This window comes from Gasterosteus aculeatus, chromosome 15 (assembly GCF_964276395.1).
Source record: "Gasterosteus aculeatus chromosome 15, fGasAcu3.hap1.1, whole genome shotgun sequence".
In the NCBI taxonomy this organism is placed as follows: Eukaryota; Metazoa; Chordata; class Actinopteri; order Perciformes; family Gasterosteidae; genus Gasterosteus; species Gasterosteus aculeatus.
The window spans coordinates 10,913,749-10,941,190 of NC_135703.1; the positions used below are offsets into that span (position 1 = coordinate 10,913,749).

The 27,442-nt window shown below is 44.2% G+C and overlaps 5 protein-coding genes across 12 annotated transcripts; 3 read left to right on the top strand and 2 right to left on the bottom strand.

Moving 5' to 3' along the window:
• The first annotated feature begins 69 nt into the window (after positions 1 to 69).
• Positions 70 to 5,916, top strand: klhdc2 (kelch domain containing 2). Of its 5 annotated transcripts, none has more exons than XM_040200442.2 (14): positions 70 to 427; positions 812 to 1,092; positions 1,213 to 1,292; positions 1,403 to 1,520; positions 1,640 to 1,752; positions 1,926 to 2,010; positions 2,104 to 2,187; positions 2,359 to 2,439; positions 2,532 to 2,590; positions 2,682 to 2,791; positions 2,874 to 2,946; positions 3,030 to 3,117; positions 3,204 to 3,256; positions 3,342 to 5,916. In XM_040200442.2, the coding sequence occupies exons 2-14, from the start codon at positions 820 to 822 to the stop codon at positions 3,463 to 3,465; spliced, it is 1,341 nt and encodes a 446-aa protein (XP_040056376.2). In that variant the 5' UTR covers positions 70 to 427; positions 812 to 819; the 3' UTR covers positions 3,466 to 5,916. The 5 variants fall into 5 exon arrangements, with proteins under 5 accessions (XP_040056376.2, XP_040056375.2, XP_077945741.1 ...); XM_040200441.2 differs by having other exon boundaries at positions 112 to 427; positions 809 to 1,092; XM_040200444.2 differs by having other exon boundaries at positions 300 to 541.
• nemf (nuclear export mediator factor) lies at positions 4,770 to 14,000 on the bottom strand. 2 transcript variants are annotated; one of them, XR_013452783.1, is made up of 32 exons: positions 13,809 to 14,000; positions 13,646 to 13,714; positions 13,119 to 13,221; positions 12,656 to 12,781; positions 12,381 to 12,541; positions 12,190 to 12,257; positions 11,985 to 12,068; positions 11,804 to 11,877; positions 11,640 to 11,710; positions 11,485 to 11,560; positions 11,240 to 11,380; positions 10,862 to 11,070; positions 10,607 to 10,774; positions 10,467 to 10,530; positions 10,191 to 10,279; positions 9,968 to 10,071; positions 9,828 to 9,890; positions 9,617 to 9,729; positions 9,027 to 9,084; positions 8,863 to 8,921; positions 8,659 to 8,779; positions 8,338 to 8,575; positions 8,173 to 8,215; positions 7,946 to 7,995; positions 7,660 to 7,795; positions 7,254 to 7,331; positions 6,908 to 7,179; positions 6,723 to 6,758; positions 6,084 to 6,190; positions 5,963 to 6,006; positions 5,788 to 5,867; positions 4,770 to 5,489 (listed from the first exon to the last, which is right to left on the bottom strand). XR_013452783.1 is itself a non-coding variant. In XM_040200452.2 (32 exons), exons 1-32 carry the CDS (start codon positions 13,865 to 13,867, stop codon positions 5,412 to 5,414), a joined length of 3,177 nt encoding a protein of 1,058 aa, XP_040056386.2. In that variant the 5' UTR covers positions 13,868 to 14,000; the 3' UTR covers positions 4,770 to 5,411. The 2 variants fall into 2 exon arrangements, 1 of the variants encoding a protein (XP_040056386.2); XM_040200452.2 differs by having other exon boundaries at positions 6,908 to 7,114.
• Positions 13,987 to 19,547, top strand: mok (MOK protein kinase). 2 transcript variants are annotated; one of them, XM_040200457.2, is made up of 12 exons: positions 13,987 to 14,375; positions 15,131 to 15,245; positions 15,575 to 15,664; positions 15,758 to 15,828; positions 15,952 to 16,030; positions 16,132 to 16,180; positions 16,272 to 16,450; positions 16,661 to 16,762; positions 16,893 to 17,066; positions 17,191 to 17,350; positions 17,426 to 17,623; positions 17,761 to 19,547. In XM_040200457.2, exons 1-12 carry the CDS (start codon positions 14,189 to 14,191, stop codon positions 17,836 to 17,838), a joined length of 1,482 nt encoding a protein of 493 aa, XP_040056391.1. In that variant the 5' UTR covers positions 13,987 to 14,188; the 3' UTR covers positions 17,839 to 19,547. The 2 variants fall into 2 exon arrangements, with proteins under 2 accessions (XP_040056391.1, XP_040056392.1); XM_040200458.2 differs by lacking the exon at positions 13,987 to 14,375 and adding an exon at positions 14,426 to 14,808.
• Positions 19,548 to 19,947: 400 nt separating this feature from the next.
• Positions 19,948 to 25,158, bottom strand: wdr20a (WD repeat domain 20a). Its single transcript, XM_040200453.2, has 4 exons — positions 24,786 to 25,158; positions 23,738 to 23,920; positions 21,975 to 23,306; positions 19,948 to 20,912 (listed from the first exon to the last, which is right to left on the bottom strand). Exons 1-4 carry the CDS (start codon positions 25,047 to 25,049, stop codon positions 20,859 to 20,861), a joined length of 1,833 nt encoding a protein of 610 aa, XP_040056387.1. The 5' UTR covers positions 25,050 to 25,158; the 3' UTR covers positions 19,948 to 20,858.
• LOC120833393 (uncharacterized) lies at positions 25,041 to 27,336 on the top strand. 2 transcript variants are annotated; one of them, XM_040200463.2, is made up of 5 exons: positions 25,041 to 25,546; positions 25,662 to 25,717; positions 25,822 to 25,896; positions 26,224 to 26,316; positions 26,412 to 27,336. In XM_040200463.2, exons 1-5 carry the CDS (start codon positions 25,486 to 25,488, stop codon positions 27,033 to 27,035), a joined length of 909 nt encoding a protein of 302 aa, XP_040056397.2. In that variant the 5' UTR covers positions 25,041 to 25,485; the 3' UTR covers positions 27,036 to 27,336. The 2 variants fall into 2 exon arrangements, with proteins under 2 accessions (XP_040056397.2, XP_040056398.2); XM_040200464.2 differs by having other exon boundaries at positions 25,153 to 25,546; positions 25,825 to 25,896.
• The last annotated feature ends 106 nt before the right edge of the window (positions 27,337 to 27,442 follow it).

The window sequence follows — 27,442 nt, forward strand, 5'->3', positions numbered from 1 at the left end:
GCAATCAATGGACTATTGATCTATACCCCGTTATCAAAGGCAAGTACTTTACTTTGAAAATCTTTTTTTAATGTTGTCGAGTTGTTCTCTTGACGGATGCTTTGACTCTTTGTACTCGTGTTACGCAAAGCGTTCAAGAGTCGTCATTCGATAGAAGATAAAAACAAGTTCATTATCACCGCTCATAAGGTCGGAGCAAACCTTAACAGGAGACCCGATCAATACAGTATCAATATATATTATTGATCGCGTTTCCTGTTAAATTTCCACTCCGCCCTTATCAAGATGGCGGATTGAGGAGGACGACAACTTCCGGTCGTGCCCCCGTGAATCTTTGTGATGACCGCGGTAAACAAACGGCGTAGCGGAGCGCTTTAGACGTCTGCAGGAAAACCAAACGCCAAACACCTCGCCCTGACAAAACAAGGTAACAGCTGATGGCCCCTCGACCGCACTGACATGTAGGCGCATTTTAAGAGCATTTCCGACATCCGCGTCTTTGGACTTCTTTGTATTTGACGTGGACTTGGACCGAGCTTAGGTAAGACGTGCTATCGATTTAGAACCCTGAGTAGACGAGCCGGCAAAGTGGGTCAACGGTCAAGTGTCTCTGCTAACGTGAGCTAACGAGCCGCTAGCAGAGCCACTAGGTGGACGAAGAATGGACGTTTGACAAGTCATTTTCTGACATGTATAGTTAAACATTCGTAGTTCGTTTTCAATGTGTGTTTTTATTGAGAAGAAAACATAAATAAACTACGTTATATCAGTAAATTCTTTCAGCTCCAATATGTTTGGTCTCTGACAGTAGAAACCGACATGGCGGAGATGGAAGATATCGGAGATCTGCCAGCTGCTGAGGAGGACAACGACTCTGATGGTGATGATGACGACGATGATGATGATGAGAGACTTTTAGCTTGGATGGTAGATGACGACATGGATGATGAAGACGAGGAGGAGGAGGAGGAGGAGGAACAACCCTTGGACTCGGAAGCGTCGGGGTCGTTTGAGCCGGAGAGCCCAGCTGAGCGCAGCGGTCACATAGCGGTAGTTGACAGAAACATCATGTATGTCTGGGGGGGATATAAGGTGAGGCGACGAGTACAAAGATGTACACAAATCCAAACTTTAACCGTGTATGTGTTGTTGTTTTTTTTACTTCACTGCAATATGCTCATCCATTTAACATACATTCTCCCTCTGCACAAGAACGCTCAAAACCACGGATTCTTTGACTTGTATCTGCCGAGAAACGAGATCTGGATTTACAACATGGAGTCTGCGGTGTGGTAATGGCTGCTTTTGTATCAAGTTGCACGTTGACACCGCTGTCCTCGCCGATGGATTTATGTGATTTGCACCAGAAGAAGGCAGATAGAAACCACTGCAATGTTCACAGGACGAAGCAGGTAGCTGGAGGCAACCTGCACACATCCATGTCGGGGAGCTGCGGCGTGTGTGTGGACGGAGTTCTCTACTTATTTGGAGGTCATCACGCCCGGGGAAATACCAACAGGGTACATTTACATGCAAGAACATTTCTTAAGACCCATTTGTACATGAGACGTTGAATCGGGTCGGCTGACTGTTTGCGATTCTATTTCTGAACGCCGGTGTGCTGATCTGTGCTCTGCAGATCTACCGACTGCCTCTTAGAGCTCCCAGCCTGGTTTGGGAGGAAATGAGGGATCTTAAAGGGCTTCCTCCATCCTGCAAGGACAAGCTCGGGTGCTGGGTTCAGAAAAATAGGTGAGGGACAGTCGACTGTATGTTCAGATCATGTTAATGTGGCTATTACGCTTAGGACATGGGGTCACATTAACCATGGTACGACTGTCTAATACAAAATAAGAGAGTAGTCGCAGACTGTTAATCTTGGGACACATATTTTAAGTGATTTTGGTCTGATATCGTCTCCACAGACTTATATTCTTCGGGGGCTACGGCTACGCTGCGCAAGGGGCTCATCAAGGGACTTTTGAATATGATGAATCTACTTCGCAAGTGGTAAACAAAAATAACTTCACGTGACAAAAACCTAACTGGAGTTACATCCTTCTACCAGTGTTCATTTGTGAGTCTTTGCGTTTGCTGCTGCAGTGGGACAGCCCTGGACGAGGCTGGAACAACCAAATCCACATACTGGACCTGGAGACGTCTACATGGAGCCAGCCCAACACCCGGGTAAACACACGCACAACACAACCTTCAACTTCATCACACTCACTCTCTATTTACCCAACCTCTCTCATCGTCCCCGTCCTCACCCAGCCAGAAGGGTTTGGCTTATAGAGGACAAGTAATACAAAAACTGATGGACGCTAACTATTCTCTCCGTGTTGTGGCCCGATGTAGGGGAACGCCCCATCACCCAGAGCAGCTCACGCTTGCGCCACAGTTGGCAACAGAGGCTACGTGTTCGGGGGGCGATACAAGGTAAGTTCTAACTAAAGGGTCATAAACCGCGCAGCCGCTCAACACGTGTGGACGAGTGATTCATTCCGACTGCCGTCTCATTTGGGCCGCAGAACTACAGACTGAATGACCTGTACTACATCGACCTGGACACCTGGGAGTGGCATGAAATGTTAGTGTTGACCCGTTTTTATTCAAATAATAACAGAATAATCAGAAGACTGAAGATCAACATTCGTACTCGCGTGTCTTCTCTGTTGCAGGAGCGTTCCACAGCAGGGGCCTGTAGGTCGGTCCTGGCACTCCTTCACTCCCGTGTCGCCCGACCACATCTTCCTATTTGGAGGTTTCACCACTGACCGAGAGACACTGAGTGAGGCCGGCACCTGTTCCCCTCTGCCACCTCCAAATGCTCACTGGTCTGACAGTTTTTACCCTTTTACCACCTTTTTCAGGTGATGCTTGGCTGTACTACGTGAGCAAAAATGAATGGAAGCCCTTTAAACACAGTCACGCAGAGAGCCCGAGGTACACCTAATCTTCACGCAAACACACAGCCGGTCTTTTGCCCCTTTCTGATTCTGATAGTTGTCGCTGTGTGTGTGTTTCAGACTGTGGCACACGGCGTGCTCTGGTCCTGATGGGGAGGTCTTTGTGTTTGGAGGGTGTGCAAACAACCTGCTGTCTCAGCTAAGAGCTGTGAGCTGCAAGACCGTAACATCTTAACATAACACACATTAAACGTCTTCTAGTGAATTACATTTTTTTTTCTCTTTGCTGGACAGGCTCACAGCAACGAGTTACTGGTCTTCAACGTTCAGCCCAAATCACTGGTCAGGTGAGTGTGAATCCGTTTTTACAGCTGAAGCGGCGATGGTTTCCTTATTTTTGTATTCTCATATTTTCTTTTCTCCGTTGGCCAGATTCTGCATGGAGGCCGTTCTGCAGCACAGGGAGCGTCTGTCTAGTTACTGGGACTGTTTACCTAAACACCTGCTGCACAGCCTCAAGCAGAGAATGACCCGCGTCAACACACTGGGCTCCTAAGAGGAAGCTGTCAACCGTGTCCAGAGGATTACTGGAGTGTATGCATGTATGTATGGGTGATATTTACTCCGTGAGGCGCGTCGTCCTACGGAATCATTAGTTTAATGCGTGTGTGGGCGAATACAAAAATACATTTTTGAAGCAATGGTGAAGAGCTGCAGAGTTGTTGGGAACGGGTCCCGCTCTGGCACGCTACAGCTTAGAAATAGTGTGCAGCCTTTGAGGGGATCTTGACAGAAATGGAGTATATTTGCTTTTGTGTAGAACCACTTGGAAAGATGTTGGATCAGTCTGAATAGCGTTTCCTTCCTCAGCCCCGTAGTTCTGACATGCTTAGCATACGGGAGACTTTTCCGTTGGTTGTCACTGGCTGCATGCAGCCAGATTCTACACACTGGACCTTTTTTTAATGCCTAATGTCCAAATTAAATTTTGTTCAAACGAGGCGCTAATAAGAGCGGTATGATCAACCTGATTTTGAAGTGGATAGAACACCCCTCTCGGGATCCGCTTTTCATGAAGACTACTGAGTGAAACCCTGTGAGAAAATAAATGTCATTGTTGAGGCAAAAACATAGTTTGGAAAAGAAGCCAGAAGCCTGAGGCCTCACTCCTTTGTTCTCATCCCGGCCGGAAACGAAGAATCAGAAGTCAGCTTGCTTAAATTCAAAAATCAAAGTATTTAGTATTTAGTATTTAACTAAACAACGTTATAAGGAATACAATTACAAAGTGAAATAAAAAGCGAACAGTAAAATATTTCGCAAAATAGAGAATTCTCTGAGCAAGTCTAAAGCGACTTATGAAAGCGGCTGCAGGAAAATTCTGACAGTCCTTTCCCCGCTTTGATCCTTCCATCTAAGACAGTTCATGTGGTCCAATTCTCAAGACATTTGCCTGAGTTGGCTGCCTTACATTAAGTTGTTCATTTACTACCTGACAGGAGAAAAAACTCCCAAAAAAAACCCTTTGGCGATAAAATTGGGAGAAATCCATAAAGGACGGCAATTAGCATCCGTCCCCAGGTTTTAACATCACATTGTGACAGAATGTTAATGTGTACAGTGTTTATATGATTTAAATGACTACATTGGATTCAAATTGCATTCACTTCATCTAACATTTAATGTGGTAACTAATATCTAACATCACAAACTACAATTCTAACACTAAACATTAACACGTATTATAATTTCCACCACTAGGGGTGCACTTCTGGCTTAAATCCCTAACAAGACTAAAGCTCATCCTGCAGGTGTAACCAAGTAGACTTCTGTTCCTTTTTTAAAACAAAAATATGCCAGTTAGTGAAAATGTAGTTTTATTTGTATCCACAAATGTATAGAGCTCAAAAAGAGTATCTCCTCACCAGACACAGCGGGTCAGGGATAAAACAGGTTTGCTTTTCAGGGAGCCCGTATCTTCAAATGTTTGGCATGATCTTTAATACAGATGTTTGCTAAATCTCAACAGTAAAAGTCCTATCTGACAAGATCTCCTCTGAAGACACAAATGTTAATCTTTATTTATAAAAAAGTGTATTTGAGGAAATGTGTGGTTTCTTTATTCTGAAAATGGCGCTCGGTGGCTCCAGTACCATGTCAATTTTTTTAAATCAACTTGCCGGTGTGTTTGAGGCTGAGCCACATAACACTGGAATTCCTATTGTCAATAGGCTTTGTTTGTATTTGCCTGGTTTGCACAATGTTCTTTATTGTAAAAATATGATGCATCTTTTCATTCATACTTAAAGAAAAAAACATACCATTAGTTGTGTTCTGTTCAGCTTTGTTGAATTACACGTTTTCATTCCAAACAAATTGTTGGTGAACAATTAAAATCAAAGCTAAATGTTGATATCAACATTTCCAGCAGGGAACCCTGCTGTTATGGTTCAGTGCTTGAAATGTAGGTGAAGTCGGCACAATCCCACAGTTCTGTGTCTCTTATTTCTTCTTGACAGCAAGAAGGTTTGGAGCAGACACCTTAACTTTTCCTGGCATATTTCTTGATAGATCAGTGTCCTAAAACACAAGATATCAGGGGCTTAGTTTGAAACCACTAGCACATGGTAAATAATTACACATTACAGACATTATTGACAAATATTTTATATATTAAAAATATATTATTAAATATTTATAAATTGTTAGGACACTAAAAAGTGACTTCAAGCCTCTTATTTTGTCCAAAGCTATTCCACTTAAATCAAACTTTTTTATGATATACTAGTCACAGTATTATATGTCATCCAAAAAGCACAAGATGGTGTTTGACATGTCAGATTTCTGTGTGTGTCAGAAGTTGGCAGTAAGTCTTTACCTTGACGCTCCGGAACAGGTCCTTCTCTCTGGTTGAGGCATCTCTGACTTTCATGAAACTGAGAACTGCAGTGCGTGCAGCTGGTCCAAAAAAAAGAAGCAAAACAATAAATTCCCCTGAAAAGAAAAACATTAAGCAGATTTTTTTGACTACTGGAATGGATCACTACGCTTACCTTTTCCTTTCTTCTGAGAACCTGGTGTCAATTTCACCTTGTGCCTGTGAGGAACAAAACAAACGTACTCAGCCCTCGGAAGCTTCCCCTGGTCTTTAATAAAAGGTCCTTTTGTACATACTTGTAGTTGGAAAGCGCCGTGTACGGCGCACAGACCGGCACAGCAAACAGCAGCACATCTTCTGGATGAGGCTGACCCGAAAGAGAGGTGAGCAGATCCTCTGCCTCCTGGAGCAGCCAAAGGAAAACCAAAGTTAAACCAGTGCAGTCATATCGACATGAAGGGGGCGGGTCTCCGTGTTTCTACGGTAGACCAGAATGGACAAACCTACCACAGGCTACAGAAAGGGCCTACAGAGTTTGTATGTTCCTTCCAGCGCACCGAAGTTCTCCGCAACCATTGTGTAGGTCGTATTGAAACCACGGTATTATCTAATTATGTAGTGTGTGGTATTGCCCTGGCATCCAGCAGCGCCATACAGAGTTTTATAGTGGTCGTCCCAGATAAATCCGATCACCCATGTAAGATGTCGGGGTCGGGCAGAAAAATGTGTTCATGCATTTGTTACTTCTGGACTTGATTAGTGCGATTCCTCATTATCGAGTTGCTCTTTTCAGTCTCTCCAGTTGGTTCAGAATGCTGCATTAACTGACACTGTGGCGTCTCAAGGACTTTACAGTTCCATACTGACGTGCTGTTAATACAGTAATTACATCTTAGAGGAAATGCTATTTATTTAAGTTTATATTGAAAACCCACCTCTGCTCCGGGGTTGTCCTGGTCCGCCTCGTCTTCCTGAAGGACGGAACGCCGTTCAAAAGGGAGCACAGGGTGGTACAACATGTTTGTTTTGGCAGGTAACTCTACTAGCATCACCGCACACACACACACACACACACAGGACGCTTCAGACAGCGTTATTGCCTCTTCATGGGGTCACGCACCTTGTCGTCCTGTTCAGCGGAAGCTCCCTGCTCTCCGGGCTGCTTCTCCTCTGCTACTGGATGCTCTGGTTTCTTTGCTGCCATCTCCTCATTTCGAGGTTTCTGGGGTTGTTTCTGAGGGACTGGTTTCCTGACGGGCTCGTCTTTCCCCTTCCCCTTCTTCCCTTTCTTCCCCTTATCCTTCTCTTCCTTGGTGGAACCAGCTGACTACGGAAGACGAGGGTTTGCGCCGTTATTCTTTGCTTCATTTTGAAGGGCCGTGCACATGACAGCTGTGTGGACGTGCGTTGCAGTTACTGCTAAAGGGCAGAACGTGAGTACGACTGGGCTTTTTATTCATCCTCACCCCAAGCAGCTGCATCATCAGCTCCCTGTCCTCCTCATCCTGGTCTTTGTACTTCTCTTTGATCTTCTTTAACTTGTTCTGCGGTCGACAAGATAAGCGGACAAAACAACACAGATTTATAGAATCGGTCAAAGATAAACTCCCTATCACATGAAACGCACTAGGTGAGGGATTATTTAAAAATGATTAATACTGTCTCCAAAATTTTGCGGTTTGTAGAAAAAGTTAAAGAACATTAAGAACGGTCACTGTTGTTTTATTCCTTTTTAGTGTTTAGTTACTTTTGTCTTCTTAATGTTTTCTCCCCTGGAAATATTGGCAAATTCATAGCCGTGTTGTCAGGTTTATATTGCTTTGGTTTACATCGAGGAACAGAACACCTTATCTTATCAGACGCTTCTCTTACCTTTTGACCTCTCTTGGGTGGCGGCTGGGAGGAAACTCCTCCACCTTTGGATCCCTGATCAACTGCTGCTCCAGATGACGTAATCTCACACTTCTCCTCAGCGTTGCAACCTTCCGGCTTCTTCTTCTTCTCCTCTCTAGTGGTAAAGACAAAAAAAAACGCTGATTGTGTCAATGACTAGAAACCGTTTCGTTAAATCAATTCTCCGACATTACGCCGATCGTGTTTTTTTTCCTAAACCGACCACATGCCGTTTGAATGGTCCTGTATTTTATTCATGAATTACCTTCTTTTCTTGGCAGTCATGTGCTTCCTGCCCTGCGAGTCTGACTCAACCTGAAAAGACATTAATGCATCAGCATGAAGTGATGAACCTGGTCAGGTGCTTGAGAGGACCACTCTGTTTTTTGTGATGGTCTTTCACGTTCTCAGCGTGTGGACGGTCTTCTTTATATATATACAGATTGTATTTTGTATGAAGGGAAAGAGACAAAACAATAGAACAGAAATTACCTGAGTGCTCAGTTCCTTTTTGAAACCAGGGTTCGGAGTATTCCTAGAAATAAAAAAGAGACATTTTCAAGGAGGTACCATTCGTTATTCTGTGCAATAGTTGAACTTTTTGGTTAGTAGAGCCTTGAGTAGGACCTCCTCATTCTCAATTATTAGAAATATTACCTGCTGGGCTGTAAATGAGACAGGGAGATGGTTGTGTCCGGAAAGCTGAATTCCTCAGTCTCCTCCTTCATCTCTCCACTCTTCTCGACCTCTCCCTCCAAGTGGTCCTCTTCGGGAACGGCGGCCAGTCCCCCATTCGTGCTGTTATCCCCCCCGGCCACTTGGTTAATCGTCTCTTCCATCCCTCCATCTCCCGCCGCTCCTTCCTCACACTGATCTTCGTTGCTGCTGTCATCCCCTGCGGAGCGACAGAGCCGGCCGTATCACCCTTTTGCAGTAGTTGCACACAGTAGATGAAGTTATTCGTTTTGTGTGCGCTACCTATCAGCTCTTCGCCCTCCACCAACAGCTCGGCCGCTTCGGACGTGACTTCCTCCATGTCCTCTTCCACAGTCTTCACCTTTCTCTCGCCTCTGTGCCGGAACACACTTTGCTCATCGACCTGCACAGAGTGACGAGTGTGACCCTCAATCGTTTGAGGACGAATACATAGGAAAAGTACTTCCAACTCAGGATAGTATTTACCTTGAAGAGGAATCCGAAGCCCATAATCAAGTAAGAGGGCGGAAGGAAGTTTTTCTTTCCTGGGAAGAAATGTCAAATGTTCCTCGTTAGATGCTGTCATATTTCTCACATGTTGTTCTGGTGATTTGGAATAAGGTAAACGCCTTGAATTTTGTGTGTCATACCTCTGATCATGAAACTTCCAGTGGTCAGGTACTCTCCGGTGGGAGCCGATTTAGACACCTGAACACAGATAATAGATATCGTCGCTACTTGTAATAATTTAAATTATGTAGATGTTCTGCCTGGCAGCAGTATAAAAGCTGTAAATATGTAACTATGTAAGCAATGTGATAATAGACAGAAGTAGGGAATAAGATAACTGCAAACTGGAATGTAATCAATGCACAAATAAGTTTTAAGTACGTTTGCTAAGGAAGAACAACACAAACGACACATGTTAGACCGCAACGATACACAATGAGGCTGGTCAGAAACACGACAGAGCTTTAGAGGTTAAGGTGGGTTATGATGCACATTTATGAAACGTTACAGAATAACCACACTTTTACCGTATGATGGTAGTAAAGACGACAAAAATATGAAAATATACTTGTTAGCAGAAACTATGCCACCTTGTTCTAACAATGGCCGCAGCGAGCCAAGTACACTGTTGCCCTTACATAATATTATCAAATCACAATGGTCACTCTCAAGAGTTACACTTTCTAGTTCATGTACTACTTCTATATAAAATTGAGCCTCGCTGACTCACCTGATGATGATGGACCCACCAGGCGCTGGTGATGATCTTGGCATCCCAAGCAGCACTGTAGCACACGGACATAGTACCAGTTTCTGTCAGCGTGCGAGGGGGGACGGGCTGACCTGCAGCAGCAACATAGCGGAGCAGAGACAGGGTGTAAGAAGTCAAATCAGGTGTGTTGACAAACCGAAAACATCAGCATGGAAATGCAGAGGTTCACCTGAGGGGTTTTTGATGACACAGCTGGTCGCTCCGTGAAGGTCGGCGTGAACATAAATGTCACCTGACAAAGTAAAAGCACAAATGAGTGTGTGAACCAGCTCCACTTGGACGCAACGTACATACAAGTCCACTCATTACCAGCTCGGAGGTAGCGTTTGACAATGATCTCGTTCTGCTGCTGGTCCCTTCCTGCGATGATGAGATAATTCTCTGAGCTGATGAACCACAAAAACTTCTCAAACCTGCCAAAGGGGGAGAAATGGTTGAGAGGACAGAAGGCTCCAGTGATAAGTCCCGTGCACGTATCTGAATACGAGTCTGAATGTGTCGAACACATAACGTAATGTAATGCGCGTCTCACCAGTAGACCTTCCGGGCCTTCTGAATGGTGGTGACGGTCTGCACCTCTTTTAGCGTTTGCTGTGTTTTTTTCTCTGCAGATTTCATCGCCTTGAATGACATGGAAGTAGAAGAACAGTGAACGATGTATGAAAACTATGATGACTTGCGAGGTGTCATGAACAGGAATAACCACCATAACTTGACCGGGACATTTAAACTGCAACACATCTCGAGTTTGCAGAGTGCATGAAGGATTACACTTTTCCTTTGACTGGTTTTAAAACATATATCTTACCTTGCCTGCCGCTTCCATAGTTTTATGTTCTTTCTTTTCAGCAGTGCGTTTGAAGTCATAGTACCTACAAGCAACAATGACAGAGTCCGTCAACTGTGAGAGCAACACCACGTAATGCTTGATTCTACGTGTAAACCTACTTTTTGGCATTGGCGTAAGCCGACAGGCCAAGATCCACGTCGACTAGCGTGGGCTTGTTCCTTTGTAGCTTCTGTCCTTTGTCTTTATTTTTGTTTTTCTTTCCTTTCTCCTCCACTACCTCTTTTTTCTCTTCCTCTTCCTGGTCTTCCTCAGAAATATACGGGTTCCTGGACGGAAAAAACAAATACAAATGAGCCCAATGGTGTTCCGACAGTCCGAGCGTCCTGGCGGACGTCTGCATGGGAGGCGCTCACTTTAACAGCATGGTGATGTGGTTGGTCTGCAGCTTCAGCTCCTTGATGGCGCAGGCCACCGGGTCACCAGCGGCCTGCGCCTCTTTGACGATAACGCCGATCTCAGTCCAGTCCACCTGATTCGCCAGAGCACTGCGCACCACCTGCAGTGCCCTCTCGACCACAGGCAGGTTCATCTCCACCAGCTCTCCCTTTATCCTGTCCACCTCCTGCGGCCACACCAGACAAGATTTCACGACATTCCCGAAATGTGAAGATGAAATGACTGAACTTCCATTTGCACATCTCAGTCAATGCTTCTCAGTGACACCAACTTTAATGTGTCACAATTGCATACAGTCGGGAGAGCAGGAGCCATCGCTTGGCAGGAGTACCGACCTGTGTTTGGTGCAGGGCCTCCAATCTCTGCTCGTGGTCCCTCTTAACATTTTCCAACTTCTTAAGGGCTTGTTTCTCCTGCTGCAAGGCCTTCATGTCAATCTTCTGACTCTCCATCTTAGAAAAGAACTCATCCACTGCCTGAGTGACAGGGTGAGAGGGGATTCATATTACATTTATGCCAGAGGTTTGAATTCACATTGTATTTACTAAATCAAGCATCAATAAATAAGTATAATGTTTACCTTATCAAAAGTATCAAACTCCAAATAGGCGCTCTTTGCATGCTGGGCAAAGAGGAATGGGTGGAATTCATCATATCTGAAAGTAGACGTCATTGAGGTAAATTATTTAACAATATTATAAAGAAATGAATGCGGGGAAAAAGGCGTGGACCTACGTGAGCAGTTCTTCAACGGCTTTGCCAGGAGTTAAGCTTGGTTTCTTTTCACTCTTTTGAATGATGTAGCCCTTGCATTAAACAGAACGGAGACTTTTGAATACAACGTTACAGGATCCCACAACACGTTTCCTCACAGTAAATGCTAATTAAAGATCCCTTACTTTGCCACTGAAGTTTTGCGTTTTTTCCATATAGGTTTCAGCAATCTGCAGGGCTTCCAGGATTTTTGGTGCAACTAAAAAAAGCAGGTAAAACATGTTATCGCAAAACAGAACCTCGTCAGCCACTCGTCTTTGACTGCAATTAACCATAAAACAATCATCTTTATTTCCTCTACGATACCTGCATCAACTTGACCGTCAACCTTGACAGAGCCCGGCAGTCCCACTTCTATCAGACTGTGTTCGATCAGGGTGGCTCCATAGGCTGGAGGTGTGCGCAATAGACACAGGACACAATTCAGTGTGTTCATTTACTAAATAAATTAGGTTTACAAAATGTTCCTGTTTCAGTTTCAACGTCTCAGAACCGTTGCCTTGCTACTTACGAAGGTGCGGGTTGAGGACCCTTTTAACTTGCTCTCCATTTGGTGCTTGGCTGAGGATTTCAGTGAGTCTACACACAATGTAAAGGAACATCATTATATTCCACTGAAATAAATATCAATGTTCTTTTCTCATTCTGATGGAAGTCCATCTAGACCAAAAACTCAACAAGTACATATAAAGAAGCAGTTACCGGTCTAAACTGAGGAGCGGTTCGGGGGGCCGGGCGCTCTCCACAGGGTACCGCTCTCTTACAGCTATCTTTACATCTTCCGCTTCTGCTTCTGCTTCCGCTGTTCGAAACCTCAGCAGGTTCAGGATGGTGTACTCAAAGTCTGTGAGAATGACGTTACCCTGAATATGGATTTGGAGCGACCAACAAACGCACACAAGTATGAATATCGTGGGACTAGAACCAAGCTGAGAAGATCAGAGGTTTAATGAATGCAACTCGCAATGTTTTCTCACCCTGTCGTACAGTTCAATGATCAAGTGGTAGGCAGCCTCATCTGAACCGAACTGGATGTCAACAATCCTGTCGATCCCAAGCTGCTTAACCGCGGTCAACCGCCGCGACCTCAGGTGTTTTCGACACTACGGAGAGGTTTGCTTTAAACATTGAGTTTCATTCAAACTAATACATCAATCAAATCCAGGAAAACGACCATAACGAGAACCTTTTACTGATAAATAATATATTTATATATTATATATATTGGTGTAAAGTCTGTTTAGGGATAGGACAAAAACATGTCACACGGTCTGGTTGATTTTCATCACACTGGATATCAAGGAAACAATGTTTTAGATGAAATCGGACTTTAATCATAAATCGATTAAAAACCTACAATATGATTCAAATTATACAGTTATGATTTCAACAACAGAAACAAACTTGATCAGTCTTATACAATGAAGAGGATGTTCTTACTTTCATAGCAAAGCCCGAAGGCATCATGTTCTTTGGCCATTCAAAGTCTGTGGAATGAATCCGAATCCCGGACTCAATCAGGATGACGGCTTTGCTGTCAGGTCTAGAACGAAGATGAAGAGATGAAGATGAAGAAGAGAACGAAACTGAGTTACACACAATGACTGAAAGGGATGGATGTGCCTATAACTACCATAGGGCACATGGCCTCCATTACATTTCTCAGGAAATTACTGTACTTTTTACATTGGATTAACACGACTATTGTATAATTAACAAATGTATATTTTGTATAGAAAGTATATTGTGAGCTAATAGTGACTGGGGAGGTGTGCTGCAGACATCTTACTTTTATAACGTAAATCACATAGTGGAAACACTTGTTTGATTAAAATATATCAACAAAAAAACTTGAAAGCAGTTTCTTTATTTGTATAATATATATATAACAAAGATACGTTTTGACCTTTAAGCCATGGGAAACACAAAAACTAGAAACTAGAACTAAAAAACTAAACTGCCCCTACTTTTGCAGACGGATGAGATACGTCTTGTTGTCGATGTCATACACGTTGTTTACTCTCATGCCAAGGTAGCTGTGAAATAATGAAAGCATGATTAACATTTGTGGACAATTAACGACATGTTAGCTTAGCCATTCGGCTGGGCTTAATAACACTTAGCACCTACTTTGCACTTATCTCGGCAATAACTGCCCTGATATCCACGGTAGTGAATCTTGTTTTCATGGTGACCGTGAAAGCGGACTACGAGTAGAAACACTGATAAATTCACATGTCTAGTAGCTCGCTACATGAGCGAGGAACACATGAAGGGGAGCACTGAGCATGCGCACAAATGACGAGTCAGTTCTGTTTTCTACGGAAGCCGGCAAAGAGCAAAAAGCATCAGGTCGACGCCTTTTCCACACACCGGACACGCGCAAATAGGATGCATTGATTGTGTGTGGGATAAAACAGTGCTTGGTAACGTTAGGCGACGACATGTATGCGGTGAACTTTATATATTTGTAAGCTCATGATAGGCTCTTTAGCATTTAAAGTGCACGAATGATGCACTACTCAAACTGGCTTATTGGGGTGAAAAACCGGGCAAGCATTCGAAATGCATGCAAAACACCACCTTACATCGATAGGAATAGAAGGGCAACGTTAAATGTTGATTTCCGAAACAACAATCCGCGGCCTGATGGAAAGACATCCGAGCAAACGGTCACAACCCACCTCTGGAAAAAAGGTAAGGCAGTGAATTATGCAGCTGTAAAAACATCGCTTTGTCAAATATCTGGGCCTGCAGCGAATAAAAGGCTTGCCTGGCGTGTTGTTTTAAATGCTAGGGCATGTTGTGCTGCATTGCTGCTTTTAAATGCATTTTGTTTTAATATAAAGCGGTTCGACCGGAGCGAGTCAAACGTTCAACCCGAGTTTCCAGTTTCCTCCTCGGGTCAGAGTGGAGGGCGAAGGCGTGTTTCGTTACCAAGGCGACGGTCAGCTAACAGAGCTGGCTAGCGGGGCTAAGCTAACGCTCTGTGGAGCGCGTGTCGTGTCCTTTTGACACTTTGATGCGCAACAACACGCCAATTTTTAGAGGAATTTACATTCCCCTTCCAGATACGCGTGTGTTCAATAACCGACGCACATGCGGCGGATAAGACACAAAGGAATGAACTGTGAGTTGTGACTTAATTAATGCGACCCGTTAACGGCCGAGTAGCGCGATGACAGACAGGCGTCCGTCGTTAAGGTTACTTGCTGTTTAAAGTGCTTTTCATTATAATAATGAGGTTCTTTGTTCTTTCCTGTTAGTCTTAATTAATATTTTAATTGTTTAGTTGTTGCCAAAAAGGGCGAACAATATGTCTGACACTGGCTGCACTTTAGCAGCAAAGACAGTTTCATAAGATATTTTATAAGTAATCTTTTACTTGTGTATTCATCAGTAATTCCCCCTGTTTTCAGACATTTCACTTATTTTTTTTCAAATTTGTCCAGGCTACAAAACAATCAAGAAAATTGGGGAAGGCACATTTTCAGAGGTGTTGAAAACTCAGAGCCTGAAAGATGGGAAGTTTTACGCATGTAAAACCATGAAGCAGAGAATTAACAGGTATGTGTTCTGCAACAAAAAGACGTTTCCTGTTCAGACATTGGTTTATTTTACCATATTCTATTGTGTATGGACACCTGTAACATGAGTCAGCCGATTGATTCCCCCTTTGTTTTAAGTATCCTATTTGATGTCGACTGTCTTCGCCTTTGAAACTAGTAGTGATGAGTTCAAAATACCTCCGGTTGAAATTCAAGTGGTCAGTGCGTTGTTTTTTAACTTTAACTTTTAGATATGCGGTAAAGCAGTTATGTAGATATTTTACTTTACAATTAACTACGTTACACGTCAATTCCTAAGTGCAAATGTCATCTATCTCTGTCATCAAGTCTGGAGCACGCCAACAATCTGCGGGAAGTCCAGGCAATGAAGAGACTGAGCCCACATGCAAATATCATCCAGCTACATGAACTGATTTTGTGAGTACCACAGTGTTGTTTATAACAAAGTTATTGTATTGCCTTCACGTGGTTTCATGTGGTGCATCGTTTCAATCTAACACAATATTTCAGTGACAAAGAAACTGGAACTGTGTCTCTGATTTGTGAGCTGATGGAGATGAACATCTATGAGTTCATACAAGGTACGTCTGCAAGTGATAACAATTGGAAGCACACAATAAATAGTTAAAAGGACAAAGGAGAACCTGATGATGTAACTGTACATTGGAAACTGTTGGACTTACAGTGCTTCTTCCTCCATTCAGGAAGACAAACGCCGCTGTCTGATAATACAGTAAAGAACTACATGTACCAGCTTTGCAGGTCGCTTGAACACATGCACAGGTAGTTATGAAAAGTCTAATGAAACAGCACACAGAAGATACAACATTAACTACATTGACAGTGTTTTCATGTCCTCTTTTTCCTTCTATTTTCTTTTACAGCTGTGGGATCTTTCACAGGGATGTGAAGCCAGAAAACATTCTCATCAAAGTGAGACGCATCATTATTATAATTTGCTCTAACAGCGGAAAAAAGAAGAAGTAGTAAATCTCATGTGTTTTAAAATTTGAACAAATTGCAGCAAAACGGTCTGAAGCTTGGCGACTTTGGCTCATGTCGCAGCGTGCACTCCAAGCCGCCGCATACCGAGTACATCTCCACGCGCTGGTACAGAGCGCCAGAGTGCCTCCTCACCGATGGCTACTACGGCTTAAAGATGGACATGTGGAGTGCTGGCTGTGTCTTCTTTGAGATCATGAGGTACTTCTGCACGGGAAGGACACAACATCTTACCTGAAATACGCATAGGACAACCGTTCATGAGTTAACGAGAGAGGATTGTGGTATTCAAATGATTTGAGTTACATGTGCAGTTTACAATGTTTTTTCCTTCGCTTGTTTGGTCTGCAACCACAGGCACAAACAAATGCCACGTCAATAGCTCTGCAGTCAAATACCTGTGTGTTTCAGTTTGAGTCCTCTCTTCCCGGGAACCAATGAGTTGGACCAGGTCGCTAAGATCCACGACGTGTTGGGGACGCCAGATCTAACGATCCTCCAAAAGTTAAAGCAGTAGGTGTTCCTCTTTTTTAAAATTAGTTATTTGAAGTGAGTCTGTGCATGTCTGTGAAAGAAATTGTGAAGATAATTTTTGATGTGCTTGGAAAGACCGACTTCTCCCGGGTTTCTTGTTGTCTGGCAGTTCCAGAGCGATGCTTTACAACTTCCCCCCTAAAAAAGGCAGCGGTATCTCCCGATTAGTCCCCCACTGCCCGGGTCCAGCTCTGTCCCTGCTCTACCAGATGCTCGCCTACGACCCAGATGAACGCATTACTGCGGAAACAGCAATGCGGCACACATACTTCAGGGAAATCAGGTAGATCCTGCAAACGAAGAATATGCAACTTATACAATCTAATCTATTACTGGGTAAACCGACTAAAGACAATGACTTTTAACATTTTTAAATACTCATCCCCCCCCCACACACCTTCTCCCAGGCAAACAGAGAAGAAAGCCGAGACTTTTCACAGGGCATCTGGGACTATGAATGGACTGGAGAGCGTTGAGACGCACAACTCCTTCGACCACATCTGGCGGCCAGCCAGACCCGGCAAACAGCTGAGGGGAAGACACACGCGGCAAACCCCTTTGATATGCGTAAGTCAACTGAAGGAAAATGTCCAGGCCAGTATGAACACAGCTGATACCATCTGACACTGCCTCCCTCTCAAGCACAACATGAAACATGTGGCGGAGCCCGCGACCCGACGCAACGTCCCCCCTCGTCCAACTGAGCTACCCAAACTCAACCTGCTTTTGCCAGGACCACAGATGTCCTTCCCTGTCTCCGCCACGCCTTCCTTTACCGCCACCCACCGAGGCACTCTGCCAGCCATCACGTCGAAAAAGTGCCAGCCGCGGTTGGCCGAGGTAAACGCAAGAGTGCTGCACAGACACTGTGGGCTTTTTATATGATTGAATCATTCAGTCACTGAGGAGAGTCTAAGTCAAAACACAGCAGACATCATTTTATTGCATTTGAATGTTTTTTTCCTCTCCGTCCTCAGCCGTGGGACGACCCACACCGCGCCGCTTTCAAGTCCTTCTACTTACCACCTCTGGACAGGAAACGTGGAGGCTACTGAGAATCAAAAGCACTTTCAATATATTATTAAACATGACCTCCTGAACTGGATAGAGCCGTACTGTTGAAAACAAATTGTTGAGAGGACATTGTTCGGATGTTGAAATCTATGGAGCGACACCAACGTGATGAGAAATGCAGCAAATGACCGCCATGCCTATCGTGTTACGACTGCTCACATCAAACTGTACAAAGCTTGTACAATTCAGTGTAAAGGACAATATGTCGGCTGGAGAGTGTCTAGTTAGGACCTCAGTTTAACTCGGCCTAGTCAGGTGTTCCATGTTTACAACTGTTAAGAAATATACTTTAATCTGAGCCTTTTAAACACTCTAAGCAATAACACCCAGGGATTGGTGAAGGGACGAGTGGAGAAACAGATTGATTCCCACACTAAGTAGCTAGTGTTGTATCCATTATAAGTTTAAGTTCTATTGCTGTGTAGCTTTTGTCGAGCACCACGTGGTGAATGAATGCTGGGGCTCAAAAACAAATTGGACAGCAATAGAAATTCTTCTACCGGAGCTACTTGGTGTTTGGATCCACCTGTTTTAAGGCTTTGGACATTTCTTTGATCCATTAACTATCCTACCAGGCACAGAATGGATGTGTCTTTTTTATTGTTTCTCAGTGAAAAAGTAAGACATAGCTGATGAGTAACACGGTCAACTCTCTGGAAAATAGGGTGCCTTTAAAAAGTTCTCACATCCCTTAGGACGACTTCAGGTTGTGTTATTTGACAACTTTAAATCATAAATCGATGATGAATTAATATATAACAAAAGAAAAATGTTTCACTGATCAAAAGAAACAAAGGTCTCCAAACGTAATGACACATTTAGTTACATGAGACTGTAAAACATCAAAGTATTCGTCTCCTCGCTGCCACAGACCACATTTAATAATATAAAAAAAAAAACAAGGGTGTGGTTTATTACTTTTTATAGACACAGTTCACTTGTGATATTCTTTCCAAATGCTGCAAATTAACTTCTCGTGACAAACGTACTTCAGATTTATTCTCCAAACACCGTTATTATTAAACATTGTATTTGGAGAATAATTTAAAGGCACATTGAACTGTAATGTATATAAATAACCCAATGCGGAAACAAAAGTTTTGGAGCGGTCCACAAATAACTCTGATCAGTTATGTATGCGATCTGTATTTTATATGGCCTTAATTTTAGGTTTTTAGGTTTTGTTCAGAATGTAGCTTAGCCAGTACTTCCAGTTAAAGAATTTCCGTCTTAATGTTTAATTCAGGGCTGTGGGCTCCGTAAACTGGACCGACTCAACATGAACTTTATCATGTTGGTTATTCCATTAAAATATAAAAAAGTTAAGTGTCCTTTGTATGATGTAATCGTTAAGGTAGTAAAGTGTCAGAGAAAAACATCTTCAAAATATGTATTTGCTTCACCAACTTCCGGTTGAGTGAAAGTGGTCACGTCTTCATGGCAGAAAAAGGAAATGGTTAAAACGCACTTTGCTGCAACAGGTCACGTCACCATGACGTTGTCAAAAAATATGATTTACAATCGAGGGTCATAATGACACTCAATTTCACAAATCAGTGAAATCAAATTTCACTGATTTGAACGTCTTCCAGGTCTTTTCCTCATCAGATGAGGTCATTTCAAATCTTTTTACCGTTTGTCCAAATTGCTTAAATGACATTTAATCTTATAAATAAATATGTCGTCCTGATTCCATGCTTCTATCCATCTTTAATCCTGAATGATCTAAATGTATATATTTTTAAATGGCAGTCTGAACACATGTGCCGTCCTCCTCGTTTACCTTTTTCTCACGTCCCCATGCTTCCACTGACTTCCCATTTTTAACATCACAACGCAATGACGTTTGGGTAATTCTATTGGGCAAAGTCAGCATCTAAAGCAGATTTAATAAAATGGTTTATAAAGGTTCAACATGTTTGCCTGAGCCACAACAATCTGACAATGAGTCAGCCCCAAATCCCCACAGAGTCTGAGGAGGTGGAGATTGGACCAAAGACGCTGCTTCCTCGCAATGCTTCAGTTTCCACACCGGAAGCATTGCACCTTTGTTATGGAAATACGAGTGAACAAAGAAAGGAAACAGAAAATGCTGTATTCAAGATTATTTTAATATTATTTATATGTATGCTTTAGAAATATAACTATTGTGATAAAACTGCCACTGGAGAAATGGTAGTTTGCTTAGGGCCCCATCAAATCTATTAATTACAATACGCACATTATAATACAAAGCAGATTTTAATCTGAAACAATATTAAAATAAATGCTCAATAGATAAAAGTTTATCCTTTTTCCTTCGCCTACTGTTATCAACCATCTGAGTTCTGAGCACAGCCAAAATGTAAAGCAATTTTCTTCTAATTAACTAAATTAAGTGCAAACATTTTTCTTCTTTAAAAAGACTGATTGCAGCATCGAACTTTATAGTTTCAGAGTTAAAGTGAAGAGGATAATAAAGCCGAGTGCAACAAGGCAGTCCTCCACTCTTTTGTTCCATTAGAGTAGTTATAAAAAAACAAACTAACAAAATCAGTGCAAAGTTGTTGACGGGGAGATTCTATTAAAAAAAAGACAGAAAGGTGGGTGGAGATGCTTACACACTTGGTGGTAAAGGGATAGTTTATCCAAATAGCACATTTCAGTCAGTAACCTAACCCTGAACAGAGACTGGGCCACAGCAAAAGTGCACACAGATTACAAAAACTAAATTAACTATCCCTTTGGTCTCAAGCCTCAATCGTCTTGTTCGCATCCAACAATGGAAGGCTTAATTCCCAGAGATTTGAAATGACAATCGTCCACAATGGCACCACACTTTTTCTTGCTTCATTCCTCCTCTAGGCCAAGTGAGTGATTGACCAAAAAAAAAAAAAAAAAGGAAAGCCATCAACAAAATCTGGGAGGGTTGGAAAAGAAAAGGAAACTTGCAATGCTTGCAGGGTGAAGGGCAGCATCAGACTCTGGGTTGCAGTGTTCTTTAGCAGCAGAAATATTGTGGCTATACTACTGTTCCACTGGGAGAGCTGGCTTGGTTTTGGGATGACAATAAACCCTGGAAAAAGGAAAACAAGGAGATTTGCATTGGGAAAGTTGACACACTGTAGCAAAAATCAAGCAACAAATAGCTCATAAAAAAAGAGCCTCTTCTCTCCTCATCCCGGCGCCCTGCATCTGAAAGGCTGTGCGGAGCAGTCAAAGTGGAGGCCGAGCACACGGTGCAACTCTTTCTGCTTGATCAAGGCACTTCTAACGTACACGACCAGATCACACACTGTTTAGTAAATGTAGGGCATTACATGTGTATGCTTCTAAACACTACCATGGATTCTAACTGCCCCCTTTTTTAATTTAGTAGTTTCAAAATGTGTGCCCACTACTGTGTGGCGCCGTCATTTACAGCTGCTGGTGTACTAAATATCATGACATTATGAGTTTTCTGTTTGAGGACATTTCCAAAAGGAATCATCGTCTTTAGCACCTGTTAAAGTAATAACAATCTCACTAGATAAACTAGCCTTCAGACTGCCTGTATGTTCCAGGTCCAGACTCTCACGTGCCTCGTTGCCACAAAGCCCCTCAGAACACAGACAGGAAAGGGAAGTATATCGGGAAGTACGTACGTCCAGTTGTGAGCATGTGAGAGATTCTTTGGGCTAACACAAAGCATTTAGCATAAAAGCTGAAATTATTGCAGATGACTACTTGGCTTTGCTGCTATGCATTGTGGGGTGATTACGATGAACCAATGAACACAATCCACATGGCTTAACGTAACCCCCCCCTCGCAGGTCTACATAGGAAATCCTCCTTATCAGTATGTATTCTATAACCAGACGACTCACTTTCATAGCAATGAAAAAATTGAGGCATAAGGGTTTTTCGTTGGAAAGTAGATGTACATTAAACAAGTCTGATATGTTCCTCGCCTGCTGGCAGAGACTGACAATATGATGTATAACAGTTTAAAAAAAATAATATTCCAATTGCCCATTTCTGATATTTTATGCCTTCAGAAACGTCTTGTTCTTTTGTTAGAGCCCATCAACTGACTTCAGGACAGCTTAGGATCGAAGGACACTTTCCCGCCACATTTCCTTGACTAAAAAGAACTTACCACTTTGCCTGGCCGCGCCCATGTGCAAATAAATCCCTCCTGACAAGCAGTCACTAAACAGTCCTCTAAAAATATGAGTACAGTCAGTCTCTCGTGTGCTATCTTTTTACAGATGAGGGGCTCGAGGAGGGGCACATCCTCCATGCGCGGGCAGAGCAGAGTGCCCAGAGTCTTGGCGGGGTCCGTTTTAGTTTTGGTCAGCAGGTTGAGCTTGTCGCTGCTCTTGCTGTTGATGTGACCCATGCTGTGGTTGCGTTTGTGGTCTTTCTCGTGGTGGCGCTCCTTCCGATCGTGGAGTGATAGCGTGGCAAACTTACTCACGCCAGTGGCAATGGCAGTGTCCATAATACCACTGCCGATGCCGCCCGCCTTGTTGGTGCTGTTGGCCGTTGCCGTGGTGCTGGCCGAGTGGGGCAGGCTGTTGGAGCGTGGTAATGCCGTAGAGAGGGAGTTAATGCCAGGAGTATTGGCACCGCTGTCATTTCCATTAGTAGCGTTGCTCGAGGTGTTAGTGATTATCGTAGCACCCGCAGGCGGGCTGGTAGCATTCATCACGTTAGTGTGTGTCCGTGTCCGTGACAGTGGAAGATGGGGAAACAGGATGTCCTCGGTAAGGTCCCATAGGCACAGCTGAGTGTCCTGGCCCACTGAGCCGAACCGGTACGTGACGCTAACAGGCCGGCTGTCCGTGGAGTTGCGCTTGGAGAGTCGAGACTGCGTGCTGTTGGCCCGGTCTCGTCCAAAGTGGATCATCTGATCCTGGAAGTCCTCGTCGCTGCCACTGAACTCCATTGGGTCGCTCTCCTCCACGCTGGTGGTGTAATGGTCAAATGCCACCACACTGACCCACGACTTGTGCCCATGGCCTCGGGCAATGACTCTGCAGTCCAAAAACGACCACACGGTCACTAAATCGTCCTCGCCACCTGCAACTATGTACTTTCCATCGGGGCTCCAGCACACACACAGCAAGCCACCAAAGTAGCTCTTCATCGTGCCGTGAAGCTCCACCGCGTCAAAGTTGAAGACTCGTAGGAAGCCGTCCTGGCTCACACAAGCTAGGAACTTCCCGTCTGGAGAGAAGGCGAACTCATGCAGAGCCCCCTCCCCCACTGTCCATTTAAGGAGTGGGTTCCGTGTGGATTTACTCTTACACGTGTGTACAGAGTAGTTCTCCCCTTGTTTCAGCAGCTGGTAGTGAGGTGCCGTGGTGCCACAAGTATGCTCCACGTTGTACAGGTACATGTTCCCGCTGGCATGAGAGACCAGAAACAGGCTCTCTGAACCTGGCACCCATTTCACACAGGTTACTCTGGACTTATCTATTAGTCTCTGGGGGGGAGGGAGGGGAAGTTGAGGTTCGAGAGGTAGTTGTCAGGAGAGAGTGGAGGGAGAAGGGAAGAGTGAAGAGGATATATCAGCATGTATCATCAAGAAATCTATCCTTACAATATCATTTAATGGGTCCACTTTTGGTAATATGCAGTTTAAAAAGGTAAGGTGATTGGCAAGGTTCAAATAGTAAATGCTTTACAACTTTTTACCATTCAGATGCTTTAAATCTTCCTCATGAAAAGCTCCCAGAAGACATCTAAAATACTGTATCGCTCTTAACATTTTGATCATCTTATTAGGAAAAATTGTATACGTCCCATCTGTTGTGGACAAACATTAATGGTTTTCTTGTTGGGCACAAGTTAAGTCATCCATGTGGGATTGGTCGAGATGCAACTTAATCAAACCACTGTCCCTCAACCACTCACCTCCTCATTGAAGAGCTTGCTGGTCTCCTTCTTGATGGGGTCAATGAGCTGTACCTGTCCAGCAGAAAAACCCACGAGCAAGGAGACGCTTTCCGCCGTGGCAGTGAGGTGGTTGAAGTCGTGACAGGTGGGCTGCGTTCCTTTGTAGATGCGCTTGTCTATGGGCTTGCTCAGGTCAGCCGCCTGTGGACACAAAGTACGAAGGCACGTGAAATGATGGGAGAAAGCAACGAATTAACTTTGATGCATGATTGATCGGCCAGTCAATTTCTTTCTGTGCTTCGTTTCAAATAAACACTGGAAGTCGGTTACAGCTTGCGAAAGTCTGTGACCCATCTTGTGACCCATGTGTACGAGTGACATCTGGAATCAAATTAGTTTCCTACGACCTGGATTAGAACATCAAATAGCCTGAACAAAAACAGAAAGGCATGATGGGAGTGGTGCGCGACCGCGACACGCCTTTAGCGTGTCAAAAACTAACTAATGTTAGCATTTTCCCACAGAGCAAACTAAGCGACTACGTGGTGACGGTAGCAGCTCGCCTGCCAAACGAATGTCCAAACAACTGAATCGGCCGCATTGTGATCAGCCGACAGCTGTCAGTCAATGGCCGCCGACAGGTGCGCGAACTGTCACTGTCACCACAAACTGACCCTCAACGTTACAGCGGCAACGATGACCGGGACGACTCGGGGAGGCAGAGCGAACTGTCAACTTCACTCCATCGATTGTCACTCAAACTCACCCGCACCGACGCTTCCATCGAGCAAAACTAAAAGCAGAGAGAGACACACACTGGGGGACGGAATTTTGGCCCCAAGTTGACGTTAGCTGTCGCTGGCGTCAGCTAACGTCAGTTGCGTTGGCTAACGTTAGCTTCCTCGTAGCATCGAGCTAACTAGCTGCGAGCTAACTTCAAAGTCAAGCACCTGTCAGGAGTCCTTTAACGCCTCCGACGCAAGCCCGAAACTCAGCAACAGCTCGGACAGCGGGGCCGGGTTTTTTTAGGACTTCGCGGTAGCCATTAGCCGCATTAGCACGCTACCTTTCTGACGCCTTTGTAGATGTAGAAGTAGAGCTCACGGCCCACATTGAAACAGATCCTGTCGCCGTTGCCCGACTGGTCGTTGACGTTGACGAAGGAGACCTTGACGGGGTTGGAACCCTGCGAGTTGAAAGGCACCCTGTTGGGGCGGCTGTACTCGGAGTGAGTGAGGAGTTTGTAGACGCCTTCTCGAGTGGTGAACTGAGTTTTAATTTCGTTCATCTCCTTCCCTCCTCCCTCCGCCGCCATCTTTGAAATTAACATTCATCCCTTTTCCCACAGGCCGGATCTTACGCAGGGGGAAGGGGAGGGGAAGGAGGGGGGAGTTTCTCCCGTTCCCCCCCCCCCCAGCGGGTCACCGGGGAACCAGTGGAGGAGGACCCGGCTGTAGCTGCTTTACATACACACACATATGTGGGAAAAATAAAAGTTATTCAACAGTAACACGTATTTGTGTGTATAAGTAGAGCGTTAACGCGAATTTGTTTTTTTAAGATTCACGGACGGACGTATTTGTTTGTTCAAATTTTTTAATTAGCTAACTAAGTGGCGCTTTGATGTCGTGCAAACCGAATGTGGTGCGTAGTGTTCAGCGGGGACTAAACTTTGCTGCAGCACACATCGAAGGCACCTGGCTGCGCACCGGTTGATTAATTCCCATCAACACAATAAACACACCTTACTTACTTTTACCACACGTATGTGCACCAAATGTCATTGCACACGGTGGACGAAGACAACGCTGAACATGACAAGTCCAGGTAACATTATTGTCTTTATTTTATGCAGTTCTGACTTGAATTTATCGAATGTAAAACTTTTGGTATGTTTGAAAGCATTATTGCGCAATAAATTAATAGTTGTCCTCCACTTTAGAGCACAGGAACAGACATGTGGCCAACAATGTGGACCAGCTTGCTTTCAAATACATGGTGAGATGAATCATTTAGCCACATTTCAATACGATATTGGGAGGACTGTGGCCCTCTTACATTGACGTCTACATGTGGGAAGAGTGACCTGTGTTTTCTACCAGGAGCTGTGCAAAGTGGAGTCCAGCACTGATTCTGAATCCGAGATCAGTCCAAGATGGTCAGACACCAGCGCTATGGTATTTCTTTATTTCTAAATGTGAATATTAAAAACACACACAGATATTTGGCAATGTGAACTTATTGTATCAGCTCAAACTGTTTGCACCCGGTCCTCTATTGAGGAAATCTTCCATTGGATGTCTCCATGAATACTCGTCTAATTGAGATTCCCCAGAAACTGACTCCATCATCATGGCACCAAATGTACACACACCTCCCGATGTCCACAGCTTTGTCTTTAGTGATCTCGGAAACATCATTTTGGAGGGAAACGTATTGAATTGGCTCTAGTAGGCTTTAGCGTTTTTTGATTTAATGGAATCACTTGGTTCCATGTTGAGCAGGGATGTGTGAGCAGTACACCTGAGAAGAGGACTTTTACCCGGACGTTGCCGTTAATACATAAGCCTGTAGGAAGACATGGCTGTTATTCTTTGGTAAGCTCTCTCCTCTAACCCGCCCATTTCCCAGCCAAAACATGCTGCCGTTCTTTATGTCTATAAATCAATGCCTGCGTCCTTGTGATTTATAGTTTTTGGACCCGTACGATGGGAGCTCTGAGGATTCTGACGAATCCAAAGATGTCGGGAGCTCCAGCAGGCAAACGAGGCAGCAGGGAAAAGTTGGTGGAGGAGGAGGAGGAGAAAGCGGCAGTCGGTTGCCGGGTAGGAACAGGAGATTTATCCTTCATCACCCAGCTTCTGTTGCCATGACAGAAGTGGCGAAAAATGTGATGAGAGAACCTGCAACGCCGCAGCAGCAGCCGCAGCAGCAACGTCTTTTAGATGTCCAGATGAAATGTGGGAGTGACTCAGAGTTGTGTGTCTTGGACGTTATAAACTCCCACGGTGAAAGGGATTATTGTAGAAATCTTGCCAATGACGCAACGATGCACAGCCAAACCATTGACACAGAAATGCATTGCCAAGTTAATGACTCAGGCTTGCACACCACCTCTTACTTACCCGGAGCCGGAGCCCCGGTGGAAAGGAGTTCGTCCCAGAGACTGGACAGCTCGTCCGGGACGTCCCCCTGCCCCTCTAACCCCAGATCGGTTTACAAGAGAAAGCTGGGTTTCCCAGAGGAAGAAAGGGCGGAGTTGTGGCAAAGAAAGAGGCAGTGTGTCGTCAACATGGACGAGCAAAAAAGAAAGTAAACTCTGCATCTGAAGTTGGAGCCATCTGATCGCGGACCAAAGAACTGCGGTCACATTGAAAGCCCTTAATAATAATAATTCCAGGTAGAACTACAGCATCTGGGGAATTTACTTTGTTTACTTATGTATAAATTTAGCGGTGTGGAGACCTGAGTTGATATCCTTAACTCCAGTTGTTGAGTGTCACATAATGTACTGATGTCTTTAAGCGGTTACGATTTGTTGTTTATATAATAACCTATGCACTGGTAATGAGGAAACCTTTTTCCATCCATTGATTAAAGAAAAACCAACTGTTAAAGAGGATTGAACCTGAGTTGTTTTGACCATGTAAACCAAACAAGTATCTGCTATTGTGGACTTTGAGCCCCTGCTGATTTGTTCAGTACGGAAATGATCTGCGCTAC

Bases quoted from the DNA above. Each gene is read 5' to 3' on its own strand.
- klhdc2 (XM_078089615.1), top strand. From the start codon at position 820: ATGGCGGAGATGGAAGATATCGGAGATCTGCCAGCTGCTGAGGAGGAC. The intron at 2,188-2,358 runs GTAAACACACGC...GGCCCGATGTAG, and splicing joins GGAGCCAGCCCAACACCCGG to GGGAACGCCCCATCACCCAG. The intron at 2,440-2,531 runs GTAAGTTCTAAC...TTTGGGCCGCAG, and splicing joins TGTTCGGGGGGCGATACAAG to AACTACAGACTGAATGACCT.
- nemf (XM_040200452.2), bottom strand. From the start codon at position 13,867: ATGAAAACAAGATTCACTACCGTGGATATCAGGGCAGTTATTGCCGAG. The intron at 10,775-10,861 runs GTGAGCGCCTCC...TTTTCCGTCCAG, and splicing joins CACATCACCATGCTGTTAAA to GAACCCGTATATTTCTGAGG. The intron at 7,332-7,659 runs GTAAGAGAAGCG...TGTCGACCGCAG, and splicing joins CACCCAAGAGAGGTCAAAAG to AACAAGTTAAAGAAGATCAA.
- mok (XM_040200457.2), top strand. From the start codon at position 14,189: ATGATGCACTACTCAAACTGGCTTATTGGGGTGAAAAACCGGGCAAGC. The intron at 15,829-15,951 runs GTACGTCTGCAA...TCCTCCATTCAG, and splicing joins CATCTATGAGTTCATACAAG to GAAGACAAACGCCGCTGTCT. The intron at 17,624-17,760 runs GTAAACGCAAGA...CTCCGTCCTCAG, and splicing joins GCCAGCCGCGGTTGGCCGAG to CCGTGGGACGACCCACACCG.
- wdr20a (XM_040200453.2), bottom strand. From the start codon at position 25,049: ATGTTAATTTCAAAGATGGCGGCGGAGGGAGGAGGGAAGGAGATGAAC. The intron at 23,307-23,737 runs GTGAGTGGTTGA...CCTCCCCCCCAG, and splicing joins GCAAGCTCTTCAATGAGGAG to AGACTAATAGATAAGTCCAG. The intron at 20,913-21,974 runs GTAAGTTCTTTT...TCCTTTTTCCAG, and splicing joins GGGCGCGGCCAGGCAAAGTG to GGTTTATTGTCATCCCAAAA.
- LOC120833393 (XM_040200463.2), top strand. From the start codon at position 25,486: ATGTGCACCAAATGTCATTGCACACGGTGGACGAAGACAACGCTGAAC. The intron at 25,547-25,661 runs GTAACATTATTG...CCTCCACTTTAG, and splicing joins GCTGAACATGACAAGTCCAG to AGCACAGGAACAGACATGTG. The intron at 26,317-26,411 runs GTAAGCTCTCTC...TGTGATTTATAG, and splicing joins GACATGGCTGTTATTCTTTG to TTTTTGGACCCGTACGATGG.